This window comes from Mytilus californianus, unplaced genomic scaffold (genome assembly GCF_021869535.1).
Source record: "Mytilus californianus isolate M0D057914Y unplaced genomic scaffold, xbMytCali1.0.p SCAF_2, whole genome shotgun sequence".
Classification (NCBI taxonomy): domain Eukaryota; kingdom Metazoa; phylum Mollusca; class Bivalvia; order Mytilida; family Mytilidae; genus Mytilus; species Mytilus californianus.
Window position 1 is genome coordinate 109,860,140 of NW_026262668.1, and position 22,718 is coordinate 109,882,857.

General features: G+C 32.2%; 1 protein-coding gene and 1 long non-coding RNA gene across 2 annotated transcripts in view; both read left to right on the forward strand.

Annotated features, from left to right (window-relative positions):
* The first annotated feature begins 2,009 nt into the window (after window positions 1–2,009).
* LOC127728634 (uncharacterized) lies at window positions 2,010–3,835 on the forward strand. Its single transcript, XR_007994296.1, has 3 exons — window positions 2,010–2,084; window positions 2,604–2,750; window positions 3,728–3,835. It is a non-coding gene; the product is annotated as an uncharacterized LOC127728634 (long non-coding RNA).
* A 28-nt stretch (window positions 3,836–3,863) lies between these two features.
* The window catches only part of LOC127727754 (macrophage mannose receptor 1-like), a 49,328-nt gene continuing 30,473 nt past the window's right edge, over window positions 3,864–22,718 (forward strand). The window contains exons 1-14 of the mRNA XM_052234870.1: window positions 3,864–3,873; window positions 4,276–4,434; window positions 8,142–8,233; window positions 9,104–9,254; window positions 12,275–12,310; window positions 12,696–12,869; window positions 15,883–15,999; window positions 16,616–16,732; window positions 18,637–18,684; window positions 18,900–19,079; window positions 20,736–20,914; window positions 21,240–21,359; window positions 21,537–21,670; window positions 22,274–22,419. Of these exons, the coding sequence (XP_052090830.1) occupies window positions 3,864–3,873; window positions 4,276–4,434; window positions 8,142–8,233; window positions 9,104–9,254; window positions 12,275–12,310; window positions 12,696–12,869; window positions 15,883–15,999; window positions 16,616–16,732; window positions 18,637–18,684; window positions 18,900–19,079; window positions 20,736–20,914; window positions 21,240–21,359; window positions 21,537–21,670; window positions 22,274–22,419 (1,663 nt within the window). The remainder of the gene's footprint in view (window positions 3,874–4,275; window positions 4,435–8,141; window positions 8,234–9,103; window positions 9,255–12,274; window positions 12,311–12,695; window positions 12,870–15,882; window positions 16,000–16,615; window positions 16,733–18,636; window positions 18,685–18,899; window positions 19,080–20,735; window positions 20,915–21,239; window positions 21,360–21,536; window positions 21,671–22,273; window positions 22,420–22,718) is intronic.

The window sequence follows — 22,718 nt, forward strand, 5'->3', positions numbered from 1 at the left end:
GACAACAATGCTAAATTTTATGTCCACATGCTTTTATTTTTAAATGCTGGGTTCGAAATTATTTGTCAATAATTAAAATTTACATATTTCCTTATACCATATAATTCACTTAGGGGAAACATTTGAATAGAGTTAATGATGAGAAGTATAGATATTTATTTATTTATTGTCTTTTAGATCTCAATATAATGCAACTTGTGTAGCTGTTACATATAATCCCGGATCAAAAACAGGTTGGCAGCCAATGCCATGCAATATTTTACAAAACTTCATCTGCAAAAAACCTGAAGGTACTAGCTTGTCACCTTATAAAATTAGTATAATATTATTTTATTTAACAGTAACATAAAAAAGAAGAAAAGATGCTTACTTCTATTATATATACATTTATATTTAAGGTTAAATTCAAAATAAATAAAAGTATGTAGAAAACACAGTTCACGAACAATTGCCAATGTTTTTTTCTGTAATTATACATCTCACTTTGCAAATTACTATGATTTTATGTTCAAAGCGGCCAATACAAAATATCAGCATTTCTAAATTTGTCTCCCTTATCTAATCAGAAATATTGAAGAAACACACATGCGCGCTGAAATTTGTACATATTTTGAATTTGACCGATATTTTCCATTTTTTAGTAATACTAGTACACTCCCGTCTACTCATTTTTCTGCTAATCAGGTAGACGATGCTTTCCATTCTCATCATGAAATTGCTAAAACATTGTAAATTATTGTCAAATGTTTTGTTAGTTAATTTGAAATAACGCATTTGTCGAAAGCTTTCGTCTTTTCTCATCAGGTACATGCCAGCCGGGATGGGTCGCCCATCAAAACAGATGTTTTCAGTTCAACACACAGTATTTGTTATCATGGCAGCAAGCTGACCAGTTCTGTAAAAGTCAAGGTGGAAGACAAGTGTCAATTTATGGGTAAAATGTCATTTTTAATTTCATACAATAGATATAATGGATGAGACAAAAAAGGATTAAAGGTCCTGGTAACCGAAGATGTATTGTTTGAATTAATGTGTATTTAGGGTATGCAATGTTCCCATGAAGATCTCCGCCAGAAATTTAACAAAAAACGAGAGACAAAATAGATAGATGTTGATTTTTCTTTAGAATATAACTTAAGTTTACTTCTTTGTTTTTCATTATTATTAAATCACCTCGTTCTTTAAGGTTGATCGGACAAACAACGTTGATGGATGGCATGAACACCAACATCACCAGTATTATTCAGATTTTTTTGTGTCTTTTGAATGCTGTTTGGTCGCCGTATACGCAAAACTACTTTTATTCATATCATACATAAAATGTACTCCAACCATCAACACCCGACTGTTCCGAAAAAATAGACTAAAAACAACAATGAACAACTCATGTTTCAACTTATTTGTCTGTTTGTCTTTTTATTTTTGGCCATGGCGTTGTCAGTTTGTTTTCGATCTGTGAGTTTGAATGTCCCTCTGGTATCTTTCGTCCCTCTTTCAGATTTCTAGTAAGAGTGAATGGTAGATTGATTGTAAGTGTTTATCTAAACTACATTGTGGGTGTTAGTATTTTATTGATTGGAGAAGCTTGAGTACCCGGAGTGAACCACCAACCATCGTCATGAAAACTGACAAATGCTAGTCATTAATTATAGGCACCTTGCCACTTGCGGGATTCGAACCTTTACTCAGTGTTGACAGGCTAGTTTTTTTAACTACTTAAGCCACTCGGCCACTCTCCCTGTACACCTAGACCACACTTCACAAAAGCAAAAAAAAAAAAAACAAAACAAACAAATTGCACAGAGCATGCACCAACAAGACGAAACCAACTGGACATACATTGGAAAGCAGGATCAAAATTTGCTCGCCACTACAAGAAGGTAGCTAAATAAGCCACAGCCTGAGTTTTGATTATCCTATTCATTTTGTGCATCATGATTTTCCTGATGATTTCGATATTCTTTCGGGATTTATATGTTACATTTTGTTTTCCTGTTGTAGAACAACTGTCACAAATTTCCTTAATTCATACCTTGATGAGTTACGAGTAGCAGGATTGGACTCGTTTTGGATTGGAGCAACGGGTAAGATGACATTGCTTATTTTTGGACTTTATGGATTGAAACTCAAAGTATTTCACTGTAACTACCATGGAGGTAGTCAGTTTAAAATTTGATTTCTCAAAAAAAAAATGTTCTGTATGACTCTTCAATCATGTTGTTGAAAATCAGCTGTTATATCTCCGTGTTTTCATGATTTTATTCATATACTTTCGATTGTGGACGTTCATCTATATTTATGTTTGAGTGCGTTTAATACATCCATTTATGCCCGATACAACATGATGATTTTCTTATCTTAGTTTTGTTTTATCTCCTACGTAAGCTGTTACTTTTATACAAAAGTGAGGTTTTCTTAGAAAGTGTCCATACCAATTAGGAAATCATATTCATTTTTTCAATTACGAATATCCAAAAAAAAATGGCATAACTTTATATATATTTTGGTGTAGAAACAATACAATTGTTGACCATCTTTAAGATAAAGATACGGTGAATTACGATAACATGCATAGTCTTTAGCAGTTGCAAGTTTCATTGTAGATAGCAATTCTAGCACCTTCGCCTGGACAAATGGATCAACGGCAGTATTCAAGAATTGGCATCATGCTGAAATCATATACCAAAACTGGAACTCTAATCCACCTTTGAATACACCGAATAGACAGGATTGTGTCTATATAAACACAAGTACGTATTATTTAGAATAAAATCACAACTTTACATGTTATATAGAATTTAGGTGTTGATTTAGAGGCAAACAAGTATTTCTTCTTCTGGTAGTTTATCCTTAAAACAATTCTTAATTAATTTAGCTTTTCTTTCATTTTTTTCAATTTAACCTTCACTTGAGCTAGGAATGCACGGATTTCATTAAGTGTACAGTCCCTTAAACGATTTAAACGGCCAGTTTTTTTTTGAGATTCCGGAATAAGCGCGGAAATATTTCTATAGACCTACCGAGTCAGGGGCGTATAGTTCAGTGGTTGTGGTGGGTTGTTGTTTGTCCTGTTTGTTTTTTCTTTTATTGGTTTAGCACCATTTTAGGCCAGGTCGGTGATTTTTTCGTTTGAATTGTTTCACATTTTTTATACCGGGAACTGTTTAACTGTAGTATCCGGTATAGGTTTTGAAGACCAAACGATGACATGTAGTTGCTGAACGTCCGTCGTTCTCTAGTTTTATAGTTATAATCATACCATATCTCCTTAATTTTATTTTAAGGATAACATTATCGAACAATAGAAAACATTAGATTACGCTCCGTTGTTTTTAGTTTTGTAATTGGTAAATTTTATATAATAATTTTATTTATTCATATATAAATTCTTATTATTCTACTTTAGCCTTGGTCAATGTTATATTATACTGTTACATGTATTTTTTTTTATTCGTTTCAATGTATATACGCTTGTATATAAGTGCATGCGTTCGTTATGTCCAGTTCACATTATGTTGGTCTATGAGATTTGAGTATTGAATATTTGTTACATGTTAAAATAAATTTAAAATCAAAACTAAAGTTTAATTGCAGCATTTGAAAAAAATATTCCACAATGTAACTGGATTGTACTTACCTCCATAAGCAGGAGAAACCGTATAAAAGTGTTGGTATTTATATCATTATATATCAGTACTAATATTTCTACTTTTTGATCGTATTTTAGATGATATTAAAGGTACTTGGAGAACAACACCGGACTGCGGTTCACAAAAAGCATTCATTTGTACTGTCAAGTTTAATCAGCCAGTGTTGACAGTTACTACACCTCAGCGTAAGTAAATTGAGTAAAAAGATTTATCATGTATCTTTGTCTAAAGCTAATTAACAACAAAGAAAAAACATAACAAAAAAATCCCATCCATTTCCCCAAACTAAAACACAAAAAATAGAAATGCAAAAAAAAAAACGAAATCAAAATAAAAATAAAATTAAAAAATATTTAAACAAATCAAAAAGATGAAAAAGGGATTAGATAGGATTAATAAAAAAAGACCATAAATAATCTGCTTGGTCTTAGACATTTTTCAAAATGTAGACTGTCCTTCATCGAGGCAGTAGAATACATATTTTTTAGTTCCACTTATTCAGCCTCAACAGAAATTTGCGAGGCAGGAACTAATTTGTTATTTGTTTACTTACTAGCAATCGTTTCCTACAAACAATTTAATTTATATGAATGTATTTTATATTGTTTGCACCATAAAATTACAGCAAATTTGCAATGTGATGACCTGTGGACATTAAATAGTGGAAACTGTTTCCAATTTAATGACACGAAGAAGAGCTGGTTGTTGGCACGCCAGTCATGTAAAAGTCAAGGTGGAGATCTAGCAACTGTTGACACAAACAGTGTACATAGTTTTATCAGTAGTAAGTAACATTTTTATATTGCAATCTTAAAAAACGTGCTTTAGTATCATTTAAAATTATTTCCATAGAAGAGAGGCGAAAGATACCAAAGGGACATTCAAACTCAAAAGTCGAAAATAAACTGACAACGCCATGGCTAGAAAAGATGGACGTTTGTTTATAATATGAACATATATGTCTTAATATATATGTGGGTAATTCATGACAGTGTTATTTCTTTTTACACCTGTGTATGTGAACAACCTATATTCTTACCTAAATTCATAGTGTAACAGCCAAATATGTGTAGCCTTAGGTTTTATATAATTTGGCTTATTTCTAAATCTGCCATCAAATAAATAATTGCCTGATAAAAACCCCGACTCGCGATTTTGAGAGATTTTTTGCAAATTTTTAGCATTTATCCCAAAAATGTACAAGAAGGGCATCGTTTACAAAATACAAAATTATGTTCGAAGTAAAGATATGCATTGTCTATTGGATAATAAACAATTCATTTTAGTTTCCGGTGTCATTGGATACAAAAATTGACAAAGGATGTAAAATTTGTAATTGGGTATGAAAATGCCTTAAATAACCCCATGGTAATGTTGAATAACTTTTTTGATTTTATGGAAATATTCAAATGTTTGAAATTCTATTTAATTTTATGATAAAGACTCTCTAATATTCAATTTCCAGTAGGATGTGATCCCTTTTATATGCTGATCCTGTGAGTGAAACAAATATAGGGGAAATTGACCCTACTCCATTGAATTGGTCTATGAATACACATGCTACACCTAAATATTGCTATGCATCAGTTCTACCTCCATGACCAAAATGGGTTTATTCCCACAGATAAAACCCCAAACAACATTGCATTTGTGTGTAAATCACATTACATAAACTGCATGATAAAGGAATTAGGTATTGACAATTCACTTGAAAACTCAACATATACCCAAACGACACTTTCCAAGGATTTAATTCTGAATATTCATAGGTCTGTTCATTGTTCCTTTGGAATTGTGACCAAAGATGAAGACTGGATATTCCTTCACTGTATTGGATACCTAACTTATATAGATTCCATTAAAAACAGCTTTATATTACTAGGTGCTCCACGAAATCTCTTTCGAAATCATTAACATCAATTTCATCAGCAATCAAAGTCGGGTTTCATTGTTATTGTGAAACTACCTACTCTAGTGGTGGCTTTAACTTGAATCAGATGTGGATACTTAAAACATTTAAGTATTTTTCCTCTTTCTTGCAATAGTATGAACAAATTTGCCTTTTTACCCTTTACACAAGTATTCCCCATTATAAACAAAAAGACAAATTGAAAGAGGGTTGCTGAACACAAGGAAGATATTAAACCAAGAGTGCCAAGTGGTGAAGTTGAAATCATCCCTTCGTAAGTTTTACGAACGCCATCACGAGGTGGTTGACCGTTATGGAATATCCGTTTCACAGATGATAGCGGATATGTTCCTTATGTCGTAACTACAATCGCGTCCCCTTTTCCCGAATGTGATCTACCGAATTAGACTTATTACCGGATTTGTACTAACATGAACAACACGCCGGGTGCCACATGTGGAGAAGGATCTGCTTACCCTTCCGGAGCACATGAGATCACCCCTAGTTTTTGGTGGGGTTCGAGATGCTCAGTCTTTAGTTTTCTATGTTGTGTTTTGTGTACTATTGTTTGTCTGTTTGTCTTTTTCTTTTTCTGGCTGTTACACTATGAATGTAAATAAAAATATAGGTTTATTACATACGCATATTGCCATGAATTACCCACATATATATTAAGACATATATGTTCCTAATTATAAACAAATGTCCTACTTTTCTAGCCATGGTTAGTTTATTATAGACGTATGAGTTTGAATGTCCATCTGGTATCTTTCGCCTCTCTTTTTGATCCTGCTTTGTTTCATAAAAAAGAATGGAGGAATGAATCGTACTTTGAAAAATCACTCAGATTCAAATAAAAATCTCTGAAACTAACAATATCAAGATGCTTGATTTCTTGATTGATAATATTTTTGTTTTGTTTGGAGGACGTGTTTTTCAACAAACAATCGGTATTCACATGGGAAACAGTTGTGCTACTCTTTTTTTACTGACTTGTTCCTTTATTCGTATGAGGCTGACTTCATAAAGGGGCTTCTGATGAAGAATGAAAAGAAACTAGCATTATCCGTAAGCTTTTCGATCCACTAAATAGATGATGCTCTCTCACTAAATAATTCAAAGTTTGGTGACTATTCTGAATGTATCTATTCAATCGAACTTGAAATAAGGATACAACAGATATAATTTAGTCTGCCTCATATCTTGACTTACACATAGAATTGACAATTAGGGCAGCTGAGAACAAAACTGTACGACAAAAGAGATGATTTCAACTTACCAATTGTGAACTTTCGAATTCTACGTAGCAACATTCCAGCAGCGCCTTTATATGGAGTATATATCTCCCAGATGATACGATAGTCTATTGCTTGCATTTTCTATCACGATTTCTTTGATAGAGGAGTGCTGGTTACAAGAAAGATTTTAAATCTAGAGTTCCAAGTGGTGAAGTTGAAATCATCAATTCGAAAATGTTAAAGGAGGCAATCACGATTTGGTTAAATATTATGAAATATCTGCTTCACAGATGACGAGGGATATGTTCTAGTTGTCGTAAACACAATCGCGTCCACTTTTCCATGAATGTGACCTACCGAATTAGACTTATCATCGGATTTGTACTTACATAAACAACACGACGGGTGCCACATGTGGAGCAGGATCTGCTTACTCTTTTGGAGCATCTGAGATCACCTCCGGATTTTGCAGGGGTTCGTGTCGCTCATTTTCTAGTTTTTTATGTCGTGTTTTGTGAACTGTTGACTTTGGTCGTTTTTTTTTTTTTGCCATAGCGTTGTCAGTTTGTTTTCGACTGATGAGTTTGTATATTCTTTTGGTATCTGTCGCCTCTCTTTTACACGCTATATAAACAATATTAATCTTAAAATTAGGATGTGATATTCCGTTTGTATTAAGGTTTCTACAGGTTCAATAAAATTTCAAAAACAAATGTTTATATCTGTTTAAATTTTGAAAATTTAAATATTTTTTGGTCACGAAATCCTTGACTACATACACGGACATAGTGGACAAGTTTGTAAATGGATACATCATAAGAAGGGGGCAAAGAAACACCACCGACCAACGAAGTAATTAACAACAGTGAACGAAAAATTGTTTCTTTATAACATTTTGAGAAAAAAACAAGTTTTTTCAAGAATAAATTAACATTAGAGAGGAGAATGACATATTGAACTTGCTTAAAAAATCATATTTGTGACCAGTAAATGTTGAGCAAAAGTGCATTTTAATTCATGCGATAATTGGAATATTAGCTTCTAGGCAGCTAATATCATCGATTTGCAGAGTCACCGATGTAAAAAGTGAAATAACAAAAATACCGAACTCCAAGGAAAATTCAAAACGGAAAGTCCCTTATCAAATGGCAAAATCAAAAGCTCAAACACACTAAACGAATGTAAACGCACTGTTAAAAAAAATACAAAATGAAGTGCAAAAACGTTATCTTTAATAAACTAGAAACTTGGTGGACTATATTCTTTAATGCAACATCAACGCAGTGTTGATAGAAGTTAGTGCACACTCAATGCTTGTTCTAATAAATCGTATCTATTAAACAGATCGTATAGCTGTAGTACATGATGAATATTGGATTGGATTAAACGATCGTGCTGAGAATAATGTTTACTCTTGGGTACAGTCTAATTCACAAGTAAGTACATTAAATGAATATGTGTCGACCAATTAAAGTAATGCATATGTATGCAGTAAAAGCAGTAAGTGCAGTCCTCTTTGCAAGTGAAAATAAATGAGAGTAAAATCATAAGGATTGATATGAATTTATAAAACAATTGCTGACAGAAGAAAAACTTTTCTGTGTTTTGATAAGATAATGCACTTTTATAATTTCAATAATAGATGGTTGCTAGGTACTGGTGTCAACGCGGATGGATATATAAGTTTACAATGGTCTCTTATAAACATGTGATACCTCAAAAGGAGACTCATTTCTGAAAAGAAAGTACACTTGAGGCCTAAAGTTTGGTAAGCCAACTATTTGAAACGTTCGGTAGCATAAAAATCAAAAGAGCCTGAATGAAAAAAGTCAGCACGAACTAAGGTCTACCTTGGACTTGGGTTTTCAGATTAGTCATAGTTGTTCGATTGAACCAAAAATAAATGGAGAATGTGTGCATGGGACACATATGATGCCCCCGCTTGCAAATAACGTTATAAACGGACACAAATCAAGAAAGGTAGAAGTGACGCCACCCAAATTCGAACTTGATCTGAGATTTGTGGTAAAAAGCATTGTGTATTTCATAACATTTGGTTGAGATAAAGTTAGAGAACGGAAACCAATTTCGGGACGGACGTACAGACGGACAAGGGTAGCACTTAATGCCCCCTCCACTGATTCGGGAACATAAAAAGGGTTCAGTTGAATGCTTACAACATTTAATATTTCTGTATTTATTTCGGTTTGTTAGTTATGACCACGTACTTTGTTCATGATAATGTCTATAAGAAGTATGTACATTACGTATTAAACACAAGTTGTATTTTAATGCTTACATTTTAGAGTCATTTCTCCAAATGGTGTCCACATGAGCCCCTTGATTATGGACGAGACGAAAATTGTGTAATGTATAGATACATAGGCAGTTCTAATATCTGTTGGAACGATCATGAATGTTTAACGAGCTTAAAATATATATGCCAAAAACCTCCAAGTAAGTTGTTGATACTAGTTTTTGTTGTTGCTAAGAATTACTAAATGTTTTATGGTAATTAAATATCGCATATGTCTGAAGAATGAAATTTTGTTGATTCTTCTAAAAGCATAACATGATACATGACATGCAACACAGAACATAAATACAAGAAAGATAGACAATACATTGGTAAAGAGACAATAGATTTTATGTAAAAATAAATATCCCAAAAACACTACTCAGAAATACTGAGCAGCAAGATCCACATTAAACTGGGAGTACCAAATCATTTTTTTTTTAATTATATGAGTATATGCAAAAACAAATCGGAAAGGGTTCAATAAAGAGGTTTTTAAAGTAGGTACGTGAAAATCGTCTAAAATAAAAATAAAGTATGATTAGACTGCACTCAAGGAAACCAATTTTACTTTCCATCGTATAACATTGGACACTTGTAAAATTAAAATTCTACGAAAACCTTGTTCAACCCGTTTTGTTGTATAGATATAGCATTTGGGGTAAATCGGAACATAAGCAACTATAAATTGTGCAAATTAGGGCATGTCGATACTTTTTAGGGGCCTTTAAAAACTCCTACAATTTAGCTGTCCGTGGTGATATGTGATGGAAAACAGTAAAAACAAAACAGAACATTGAAGTTATAAGATTCTTCTTCAAACTTTGTTATTTAGAGGATGATAGAAAATTTCGGACTATCTATGAAACTAGTAAGACGAAACAACGATCATGGCATTCACGTGTATTAGCTTAACTGAAATACGTGAATTAGACTACTTAAACAATCTCAACATAACAACCAAACAAAAGCTACATACGGCTCAAAATAAATTGACAGTTATAGATCATGAGAAATGGGAAAAAAACAATTCTAAAACAAGTACATTCGTTAAAACAGTCAAATTTCGTGACCATCGTCGCATTTTGTCGAACTAACGGTGTGGATCACTGCCGCTTGCGGTATGGACCACCACAACATTATGTGAAATTTTTTTTTTCAATGACAATTTTATAAAGTTCGAGATTGCATGTTAGTAAGCGCGTCACTGTTTTTGATATCCTGTGGTGTTTTTCGTTGATGGAATATGTTCGTTGTTGTTCTGTGGTTTGCATGTTGTGTCGACTATTATATTATTATTGTGTGCGTTTCTCTGTTATGAATGTTCTTGCGTATGTTTGTGCTGTATTTCTGTCACGTAGTGTTTTAGCGATATTTCTTTACATTGGCATAAAGCGGGAGTTTTGGCACGCCATGAAACCAGGTTCAATCCACCATTTTTTTCTTAAAATGGTCTGTACCAAGTCAGGAATATGGCAGATGTTATCAAATAGTTCGTTTCTATGTGTGTTGGCGTTTGTTTTTGTAGCACTTCGGTGTTCCTGTTGTTCCTTTGTTTCCCTCTTATAGTTGATGTGTTTCCCTCGGTTTTGATTTGTAACCCGGATTTATTTTCTCTTAATCGATTTATGACTTTTGAACACCGGTATACTACTGTTGCCTTTATTCATTGAGACAGAAAAACATTTTTTAATAGACTGTAATTTTCACTCAGATATAAGAGAAGGAATTTTAAATTATATTGATGTTTTGAACAACTCTTATAATGTTTTTAATTCTGACGACAAGTTTGACTTTATCATGAACTGTGATGATACCCAAGTTTTATAAGCTAAGACATTGCATCTTATGTTTAAACGTATGAAGATATTTGAAATTTTTTTTATCATATGAAAACTACTTTTATTGTTTAAATATTCATTTTACATTAAAGCATATATTTCTATTTTGAAAAGGATGAAAGTGTCTAGTTTGCCTTAAAGGCAGGGATCTAATATGGTCTTAATGATTTTTATAATGTGTATGATAATGTATATTAGATTGTGACACTTTGATAAACTATTTACTTATTTGTTAAGCCTAAATTCTGTTTTTTCTATTTTTCATGCTATTTTTGCATTTTTGCATTTCTCGATCGGTGTGAGAAAAATATTTCTCATCTCTAGAGAAAACTTTGTTCTCGGAAATGATTGGTCGAAATTCATTTATGACGTCAATTTTTTTTATTTCTTCTAAATTTCCTATTGTGACGTCATGAAAAAGGGCGACCATGCCTGATGACGTCACATATAAAGAACACAAATTTTTGCCAATCTTTGAAAGGAAGGATAAATTTTGTTTAGATATCGTCTAAAAATCATTAAATAAGCACATTCCACCACTATATCTCATGTATAACGAAATATCTCCACTCTCAACAGTTAAATTTTAAATAATTAAAAAGCTCGGCAAGCCTCGCGCTTTAAATTATAAAATTTAACTGTCTCGATTGGAGAAATATCGTAACCCACTTGATGCAGTGGTAGAATCTATATTTTATTAAATAATATAATATATCTCGTATTTTGTTGTTCCAAATCTTTTATTTGCATTATAGCGTAGTAAGAACACCTAACATAAGTTAAAATATCATAAGTCTAAGAGTCACGTACGTGGACAGGTTAAGCAACTTCTCCTATGCAAAACACATTGAATACAATTTCAAGTCTTATCTTTTCGAAAATTTTAAATCGATACACATGACAAGACCTAACGTCAGATGGACATGTAGGTTCGAAGAAGAATTAAAGATTTCAAGTATTTAACAATTCACTGATATTATTGCGGATGTTGAGCTTGCTAAGGGATAATTTCAGTCGCTCTTTTACATAGATTTGACAAGATTTCTTTAAACAATTAAATTACTATGCATTGTAAATTGTATGATCTTAGATAAGTACAATTTTAGACATGGACGGATTGTATCAAAATGTATAGTAACTTTCTAATCAGCCTACACAATTTATTAAAGCGTCATTTACAAAGACTTATGTTTGAAAAATGTCAGTTCATTCAAATATAGTTTGTCTACTTTTCATTATGACCGCATCAATATTTGTGCATTACAATCATATAAATTCACCTAAAGTTGCAAATCAGAATATTAATTAAGACAAATAATTCAGGAATATTAATGTTTCAGAAAGTATTCAGTTTGGTCCAGTTGCAACAACATCGGGTAAGTTGAATGTAATAGACGATGTAAATATTTCATGCCATGTTTTGTGTTACTCTACATTTTACTTGCATATCATCATGGATTGGTTGTCGCAATAATTCAAACAGTTCAACAGAAAAGGTGGTTTTGTTGGTAATAGTAAAAGTAAAAATAAGGCAACAAAATTCTTGTTGTACGAACATGAAAATAATATTAATGAATAAAATTGACCCTCCCTTATAAAGAGTTTTATGCTTGACATTTTTATTATTTATTAGTGTTTTTGTACGATTTTTTTATTTTTTAAATGTTTGATATATATTGTTTTGACCTTAGTTATTCTGAAATACCAGTTTCCAATATAAGCCTGGAGTTTTAGACATCTGAAATATTATTTCTCTTGTAGCTGTGTCATTCAGCGTGAATTGTGGTCCTGGTTGGGATGAACGTCCATTATCACAGTATTGCTATTCATTCCATCAAGATCAGCTATCATGGTTGGATGCAAGAGAAGTTTGTAATAATATGGGTGGAGACCTTGCTAGTGTTCATAGTGACGACGAGGAAACCTATATAAAGTGTAATCTTAGATCTGTAACTTATTATACAGGAATTTTTTCTATTTTAACCTTCATTAACTCGAAAATCATATTGAAATTCTAGCAACAGTTAATCCAGATAAAAACAGAAACTGAGGGAATAAAAATATACGATTGCACAGTAAAAAAAAACTTTTAAAACGTAAATATTAAAAAGCAATCTTCATACATTGTACGAAAATACCAAGTACTACGCTGAGATAGTACCACGCAAAATTTTCCGTAAAAATTAAAACTATGATCTGCCTAGCAGCCAATCATGTCTTTCCAGTTGTTGGAGTTCTAGTTTGAATAAAGTTTGTAAAACAACCAAATAAGGCAACGACTATGTCATCATCCTCTTGCTGAAAAAAAGACACCAGTGAGATGTCAGCCACACAAAAATATTGAGCTTCCTTTATTGCTGTAAAGCCCATTTTACTAAGAATTTGTTATTCTAAACAAATACGAATATGTGGCAGAGTTATATCTTATTCTTGAATATCCCTTTGGTATCTTTCGCCTCTCTTTTGAAATAAAGTTAACCCAACTATTGATCAAGCTTGGAAGTTTTCCTCCAAAATGATATCAAAGGAAAGAGGTTCACGAAAGGAAAATATGAAAAGAAAATCATACTAGAACTCTAGTACTAGACATAGAGTACTAGACATAGAAACAAGAAGTAACTGAAATATCAAACACTGCAATAAAATCAATTATTAACAATTCCGAAAATAGTTATAATAACAATCTCATATTTGATTTATTAATCTTTAATATTACTCTGCCACAAATGCTGAGGTAAAAGTCAATAAAAGATAAACTGGTTGATTGTGTTCGTAGTTCATATCTTATAAATCGATCAAGGTGGTACATAACACTACAGGAGATAACTCTGTACTGTAAAAATCCGCTGAACGTTTTAATCACGTTCTATTGTTGAGGAAATATTAAGCTTTTCAATGATCAAAATTATTGTTTGTCAAACTCTATATGATAGGAATAGGATCCCAGTTACAGGAAACCAGTTCAGTACACACGAATGAAGTCCCTTTATAAATCTTTTAAATGTGATATTGTACCGAGATGAAAATTATGTAAAGATGCTTAAATTTGTAGTATATCTAAAGGGGATTCATCAAACTTTCAACATCTGTTAAATTTTAATTGATTCTCTGAGTAAATGGTCCAAATTTTATTTTCGATTTTAACTAGGAAGTTAATAAAATGACCCTATTAATACTCAAAACAGTATTGCTCTCTTAAATGCCGGCCATAACCTTCCAAGAATTCTCCCAGAAACCATGAAGGGGGCTACTAATATGAAAAAGTAATTGAAATTTTGCAGTCTAATATAGGGAATAAGAAATCTGTCCCTAAAATAACATTGAAGTAATGGGGGAAATAATTGGGTCCCCGTTCCTGTCAATGGTAAGGTACACCTGTAGGAATAAAGCAACAGAAATTTTCAAATTGGGGTTTATTTGATAGATATTGACAAAATATTGGAGAATTATAAAGATTTTATTATATTTATCATATTGGTGTCATGTTACAGGCTATTATGTAATTAAATTTAAGAAATACATGATTTTCCTTAGTTTGAGTAGATATCTAGTTTAAACTTCACAATATTGACTGCAAAGATGTTTCATATGACAGACAGTGGTAGATTTTGCAGTTTTATTCCATTTTTTCATTAAAAGTACAGTTTATCCTTCATTTATTATCATTTTAACTGTAAAGTGTGCGTAATCTGATACCGAATCAACAAAATGATGCAAAAAGGCAATTTTGGACCATGAAATATAGCCATCAATAATACTGATCAATTCTGCAGTAAGTTTGATATGTAGTTAGGGTCAAACAATCCTAGTTTTGTACTCTAAAGTCATTGTTTGTCTGTAATGTGCAATTTTATATGAGACCGTCAATGAAAAATCAGTTAAATTTTTACAATTTTCATCCAAATAGTCAATATTTAGAGAGTGTATTCAATTTTCTAATTATAAAAATAAGCTTGTGTGTTGCAAGACTTGCTGATCTGACTCTTTCATTCATAATATATTCAATTTTGGCAAAAATTTGGCAGACTATAACATATTTATCGTTTCTACAGCAACGCAACAAAATTGTATCATATTGTAAGATAGTCCAATGCACTCTTTCATAAGGTTTTCATCAGCATGTAAATATTGAATTCTGCTACCAATCATGTGTACATTTTACTATTGTTCTTCACTTATCTATGCCTCATTTTCTTTTTCTTTGGTTGAAGGTGAGGAGAGATAGAGATTTAAGCCACTGTATACATACATCAAAGATGTCTCATTTTACATACATTTGCATATCTCTGAAGCTAAAATTTAAGTTTTTGGTGCTTATAATACAAAGAATATGCTTTTGTATAACATTTCCTTCATCAAAAAGTTATTTTAGAGCTGACAATTTGTATTGGTTGAAGAAAATGATTTTGGGACTTCTTTTGTCAAAATTGAAATTTGATTTTGAAAATAATGCTCTTTTTTGTGTGAAGGGGTGGCCTCTCAATTCTGGCTATAAAATGCACAAAACAAAGACTTAGACCAAAAACATTTTGATTTTATTGAAGATACATGATTTTTCTTCTTTTTGAGATGCTAATCTGGTTGTCATATCCAATGACATTTTTCCGATAAAGTGTGAGGTTCAAGTTTTTTTTATATTTTTGTCAAAGGGTCAAAGTTAACATTTTGGCAAAATTTCATGAAAATTAAAGAAACCAAATTAATTTTAGTCAAGGTGTTTGGTACCACCTTAAGAAGAGACTAACAAGGTAACAAACAAAAACTGAGGGAATCTTCCAAAAGGTACGAGACCGAGTGAGACACAGACACATCGTAAAAATTATGTAGTGTTGATTCTAGTCGGTCTCCCTCTTAATTCTGTTGGAGCAGCTATTATGTTAGGAACACAAAGGAGTATTATGGAGTTAATGTATTATTTCGAATTTCTTCAATTTAGTTCTTATTACAGCTAGAATATCCACGTTTAATTGTATCGCAGTATGGTTAGGGGGAAATGATAATCATCGGGAGGGTGGATGGCAATGGTCAGATGGCAGCCCATTCAACAAAGTAAACTGGGTGCCAGGTAACATTCATTTAAACGGAGATATACAATTTTTTTGAAATTGCAAACACGTGAACATATATATGCTTTTTTGATGAATATATCCGTAAATTATTTTTAGCTTCATATTTCGATTCTTATACATCATCGGCTTTTAAATATTCAGCTTTGGCGTTCCTGATGAAGGTAAATCCAGAAAAGCGTTTCGGACGCATGGAATTTATAGGGTGTTGTTTTCATATTTTTTAAACATTTTGTTTCATACAAAAATACTGTTGTTTTACAATCTGATAGCACATTTCAGTTGTTTTTCAATGATTTCTTGCATTAGAATTGAAAAAAGGAGGAATGTCTAACGCAACATGATGGAATTTATTTCTTTATGCCTGAATATTTTCAGGTATTGCTTTGGTATAAAGATTGTTTGAAAGAAGTATTTTTATTGGAGATTCAGTTTATAGATTTATAAGTTAAAGACTCAAGTGGCAGCTGGCATATAAATCCTGTAAATCTTCGGAACATAACACTCAGATGAAAATCTGTAATATGAAAAAATGAACTAGAGTAAAACGTTACAATGTTATAAATAAACATTCCACATATTTCTTGAACTATTAAGAATAAACCTTTTTCCTAGGAGCACCAAGCGACAAAACACACAGCGAAAACTGCATCAACGTTTACGTAAGCCAGAAGAATGGATGGAATGACTGGAAATGTAACGGTAGAAATGGTTTCGTATGTAAAAAATCATGTACGTGATCTTGAATTACCCTTTAAATCAAAATATTAGCTGCCCAATTCATTACCAAATTGACTCAAACTGTTTTATTCAACTGATAGCATACTTGAATATTTACCTTAATTATAAAAGTTCCATGGGAAACAATGTTCTCCTTGACTAATGTTTGTCTCAATGGAATGTTATATTTTCTCTTATTTGTATAATTCTTCCGAGAACTATTTTTATTGATTAAAAGGATCATTCGATTAATAAAGGCAACAGTAGTATACCGCTTTCGAAATTCATAAATCGATTGAGAAAAAAACAAATCCGGGTTACAAACTAAAACTTAGGGAAACACATCAAATATAAGAGGAGAACTACGACACAACAGAAACACAACATTAAAATGTAACACACACAGAAACGAACAATAATATAACAATGGCCATTTTCCTGACTTGGTACAGGACATTTTAAGAAAAAAATGGGTTGAACCTGGTTTTGTGGCTAGCCAAACCTCCCGCTTTTATGGCAATGTTAAATATAACATTAAAATGACAACACTACATGACAGGACTACGATACAAATAAATGGGAGAACATATAGGACAGAGAAACATACGAATAATAGCTAACAAAAGGTACCAGGTTTAAAATTTAATAAACAAGACGCGCGTTTCGTCCACACAAGACTAACTAGTGACGCTCAGATCAAAAAAGTACGAAAGCCAAAACAAGTACAAAGTTGAAGAGCATTGAGGACCAAAAGTTCCAAAAAGTTGTGCCAAATACGGCTAAGATTATATGTCTGGGATAAGAAAATCCTTAGTATATAGAATAATTCATACTTTTGTAAACAGTAAAAAGGATGTCATTTTATAGTCGTCACATTTTTTTAGTAATAAAACTAATAATACACTGTCTGAATATGAGTAAAACTTTTTAAAGCCATTGTATTTTGGCTTGATAATATATTCGGAGCATAAGTATGTCGTAAAAATAAGTTTCCGAATGGGGATCAACTGTGCTCATCTCAAGCAGATTTATACCTTTACTAATACGAATACCAATTTATTGCTTAATGCAAAAACGACACAACGAAACACCACTTAATAAATATTTTAAATCATGTATGCTGATTTGTTAGACAATATGTTCTGTCTAAACGATTCGGTTTTTTCTAAATATGCAAAACTTATTAATCCACTCAACTCGCTAATCGTTATTTTACCACCATATAAGAATTACACAAAGGCAAACACTTTTCTTTCAATAGTTAATTTCCCTTTTCAGTGATGTTCCAGATGTCAACATATTTCTATTACTTAACAACTTTAATTCTAATGCAATTATTTTGTATCAATGGTTCTGATTGGATGACAGTAAGCGTAAAATTCTCTATCTCCTTGTCTGTAACTAAGGAAGCCGACATTTTGAATTGCGGAATGTATTGACATGTAATTTCTACAATAATAAGCAAAAAACTCACATGTTGAACCTAGAAATCTTCTTTTTATCAAATTTCATTACATTCTGAAGCGGTCAAGAAGCCAGAAAACGCCCGGTGTTTACGTTTGACGCCGGAAGCATACCTATGACGCCACCTAGTTTAGAGGCCAAAGAAGATAACATCTTTTCGCGGAATTTTCTTAAATGAAAATTTTACACTGAAATAATGATTGAAATTGAATTATGTACTTGTTTTGCATTAGAATAGAGATAACTGTATTGTATTTGAAGCTTTGCGGACGTCCATCGGTAGTTTTACTGTCGCAAATACCCGTTTACCTGTCTCCGCTACGCGTCGCCAGGTAAACTAAATTTGCGACAGTAAAACTACCGATGGACTTCCGCAAAGCCTCAAATACAATACAGTTATCTCTTAATTATACGTACACCATTATAATTTGTATTTGCTTTACCTTTTATAGATGGATCTATCACAACACCGACACCGCGTCTAACTCCAAGAGTTCCAGGTATATAACTTTTATTTCCACTGTCAGCATTAAAAGAGTAAAAAGATTTTTTTTCAGTTATGTATAAATAAACAAAAAAGATATCTACGTTATCTTTTTTTTTGTTACTATCTTTTTTATGAACAATTTGGAAAGAATACTTTCAGTACTTTTTGACAAGTTCAAATTGGATGATTCCAATATATTGGTTATGTTTCATTTATTCATTTTTATAGCTGGAAAGTATTTGGGATGTTCACCTTTCTGGAAGCAGCATGGGCGATCTTGTTGGCTTTTTGTAACAAAGAATATAACGGCGGATGCGGCAAGAACTGATTGCATGAGACGGGGAGGATACCTGGCAACTGTAAACAGTCAAGACGAACAAAATTTTCTAGTCGCAAATATGCCCAGGCGTATGTAAATTAAGACCATGTTCGAAATTAATTATAGGCGAACCTTAATATTATTGTTTTTCTTTATGTCGAAAGCTTAGCAATCAAACAAAAGACCGACATAATGAATATATATCTGACTGGTTAAATTACAATTCTAATGTTCTATGTCCAATCTCTTATGTGTAATGTTAAATTCCTGGTTCTAATTGTAATAAGACTCTATAGGTTTAAATGCGTTTCATTATAAGCAGGATCATTCGATATTGCAACTTGAAAAACATGCACATTTGCTACTAGTTGACTTATCAAAAATAATTGATGTTTTGATTTATGACTTTATTCCAAGCTAGTGGACTGTTTGTCCCCAATGGTACTACGAGCCCAGTAGACAGTACTTTGATACTGGCTAGCATGAAAATACGGATATTGTTTGATTTGAAATCTACAGTTATAAAATTTTGAATTTAATTTAGATAAAGTAATATACCTCCCAAATGAACAGCTCTGATTCGTTGTCCGAATTTAACTATACTTTATGTCCTTTTTTTATCACTTCTTTAACGTTTGTATAAGATTATGCGTTTTCAAATTTTTGACCTCGAACATCACTGAAAAGAAATTTTTTTAAATTGTCGAAATGCGCATCTGGTTCAGTAACATTTGTACCGTTAAAGTTATTAACCCATTACTAAATATTTTGACTAATAAACATCTTCACACTATTACTTAAGATATTCAATGACATTGTAGTCTGAAGTTTCATCTTATCGCTAAATGGACGTTTAATGAATAACAGAGTATTCGACCGCCTAGATGGCCCCTTGGTAGCGTGCTCGCCTCCAGTGCGGGAGGTAGTACCTCGGTCGAATTTAAATCGAGAACTTTTAAATTTGTATTTGCAGCTCTTCAGTACAGCACTTGGCATTAAGGAGTATGGGCAAAGACTGGTCGGGTCAGAGTCAGAATTATGTGTCCTGGTAGGATGACATGTCTTCCTGCGTTCTGTTACATTGTGAACCGGCACGTTAGAAATCCAGCTGTGTATGTCGATATAATAAAAGACAGGGTTAAAATATTTATCACATTAACATGTTCTCGTCCGAAATATGCATTTAATTTGCCGCTGGACGTTAACAGCCATTCATCGTCATCCAATTTAATCATAGTAACTTAAGTGTAAAATGGAATAATTTATCACAATGAATGTTCAATTACTTCATGTATATTATGATTATGTGTATATTTTTTTATATCATATTCGGATGCCACTCCCTACCGTTCTTGAGTATTAAATATAAATCTATCCTCGAGTTTTGGTACAATTCTTGTTGATCAATTTTTCGTTTCTTTTGTGTATTGTTTTTATAGATTGTTCTTTTTTCCTTTGTCTTTGATGTTTAAACAGGTAAACAGTTAGCTAAATATCATGAAAAGAATTGATGGTTCTAAAAGCCGCGATTCTGCACTTTTTTGCAGAATAAAACATTACAAGTGTGTTAAAAAATATTTTTCAATTGTTGATTTAATATATTGTTTATGTTTCTATGTTAGGTGTACGTTTTAGTATTAAGTAAGGATTCTAAATGCACTTTATTATTAGTTTAACAGATTTATAACGTGGGATTATGACATGTTAGATCAATTGAGGTATTAGCATCTATTTTATTTCAATAGCTTTCAATACGTCCATATACTTCAAAGGAGGTAGTATTTGGATCGGCATAAGTGATAGGATTGTTGAGAACTCTTTTGTTTGGGATGATGGGACACCAGTTATGTACACCAACTGGGAGGCTGGTGAACCAAACAATTGGATGAAACTTAACGAAGACTGTGGTGCAGTTTGGTTAGAAGTAAGATTGTGAATTCATTTAATGACGTAAAAATAAATGAAGAAAAATGAATTATCTAAAACACCAAGCACATTCATTTTGGTTGAATTTGCTTTTTTGTAAAAGTCTGATTTCTATTTCATCATTGTTAATTGATATATATTCCTTGCGTCACCTTTTATAATTTGACACAAAACGGAGTGTTTGAAGTTGGGGTATATTATGAAAGGCCAAGAATGTTGCACAATAAACACAAATATCAAAATGTAGTTTATCTGTCTCTTCGTCTGAAGAATGTAATGCCTATCGCTTTACAAATTGCATACTTTAAAACTTTATGTTTTAGCATGGTGGTTGGCTAGATATGACGTGCAGTACACCAAGCCAGGGTTATGTTTGTAAGAAAGCTGTCAAAGTAGTAGATACCACTGGTCAAAGTCCGTTTCTGCAAGGTTGTTCTAATCCTGTAAGAGCTTAAATTGTTCAACAGTTTAGATTTAACGAGAAAGAAATATTTGTTAAAACTATGGCTCAGATATATTCCTTTCAAAAGTATAACTTATACGCCTAGCATTTATAGCCAAAATTTATTAAAATTAACACTAAACATTAATTAATCTTATTTTTTTTCTCTTGTCCCCAGTCAAGGGGCATAGGTTACGGAGCATCATGCTACGCTTTCAGAGATTCACATTTTGACCAACCAAGAACTTGGCAGGCAGCTCAAGACTCGTGCAAGAAACAGTTTGGTGGCAATTTGGCAACCGTTAACGATCGGTTTGTTGAACACTATTTACATAGAATAGAAATATTTTACTTTTCACAACAAGTTTAATATTTAATGCATGTAGGTTTTCGTAGTTTATTTCTTACCTTTTCCAAAAAAATACTCAATTTTCTGTAAAATTTTCATAAAACTGAGATCGTCAGATTTGAAAAAAAAAACATTTTTGATTTCACAGCAAACAACTTTTTATTCATGTTTAGTGAGATAAAAAAAAAACACGAGAGAAACAGACATAGATATGGCGTGTACATAATCTGTCGTGAAGAAAAATTTGTTTTTATTTTTCCGTGTTGTACAGAATTATAAAAACACTTGGTTTATCGAATTGTTGAAGGCCGTACCACATCTCCTTATTTTTATGTTTATCCAATGAATTGGCATAATAACTAGACACGAGTTAGTACTTTGGACCGAATAGCTGTAGAAATCTGGCGAATGACAGATTAGTTCGAATGATCGAATAGTAAATCATCTCTGTTAAGAATAGTATAATTTTGAACTTTCTCAATTTCTAGTATTTGGTAGATAGTTGTCTCACATCTTGTTAAACGTTGAAATTGTTTTTGTCATAAAAATAATATCATTTGAAATAGGTTTGTACAAGCATTTCTTGCAAGTTTCCTAGACACCAGGAAAGACTTGTTTTGGGTCGGACTTAGTGATTTACAAACATCAAATACATATAGATGGATTCAAGGACAGAATGTGGCTTTTACCTTTTGGTCTAATTCGCATACAGGTAATAAATGATTATAGTAATTAACCACACAAATATATACAGAAAGGCAAGTTTTTTTTAAAAAGATTTACCTTAAAAAAAATGAAAATAACTTTATAAATCTGTTGCGTCAAGAGCGCTTTTTTAGATTAACATTCACCAGGAACGCTCAGACAGAAAATTTTAATAGTCAACGATGTATAACTAAGAGCTATAAAAATGAATTTTGTCTTAATTTCTTTTTATTGTCTTACATTATTGACGGAGCGATGTCTTACTTGGAATCATATATAACCTTCTGTTTTTATATTTATATGTAT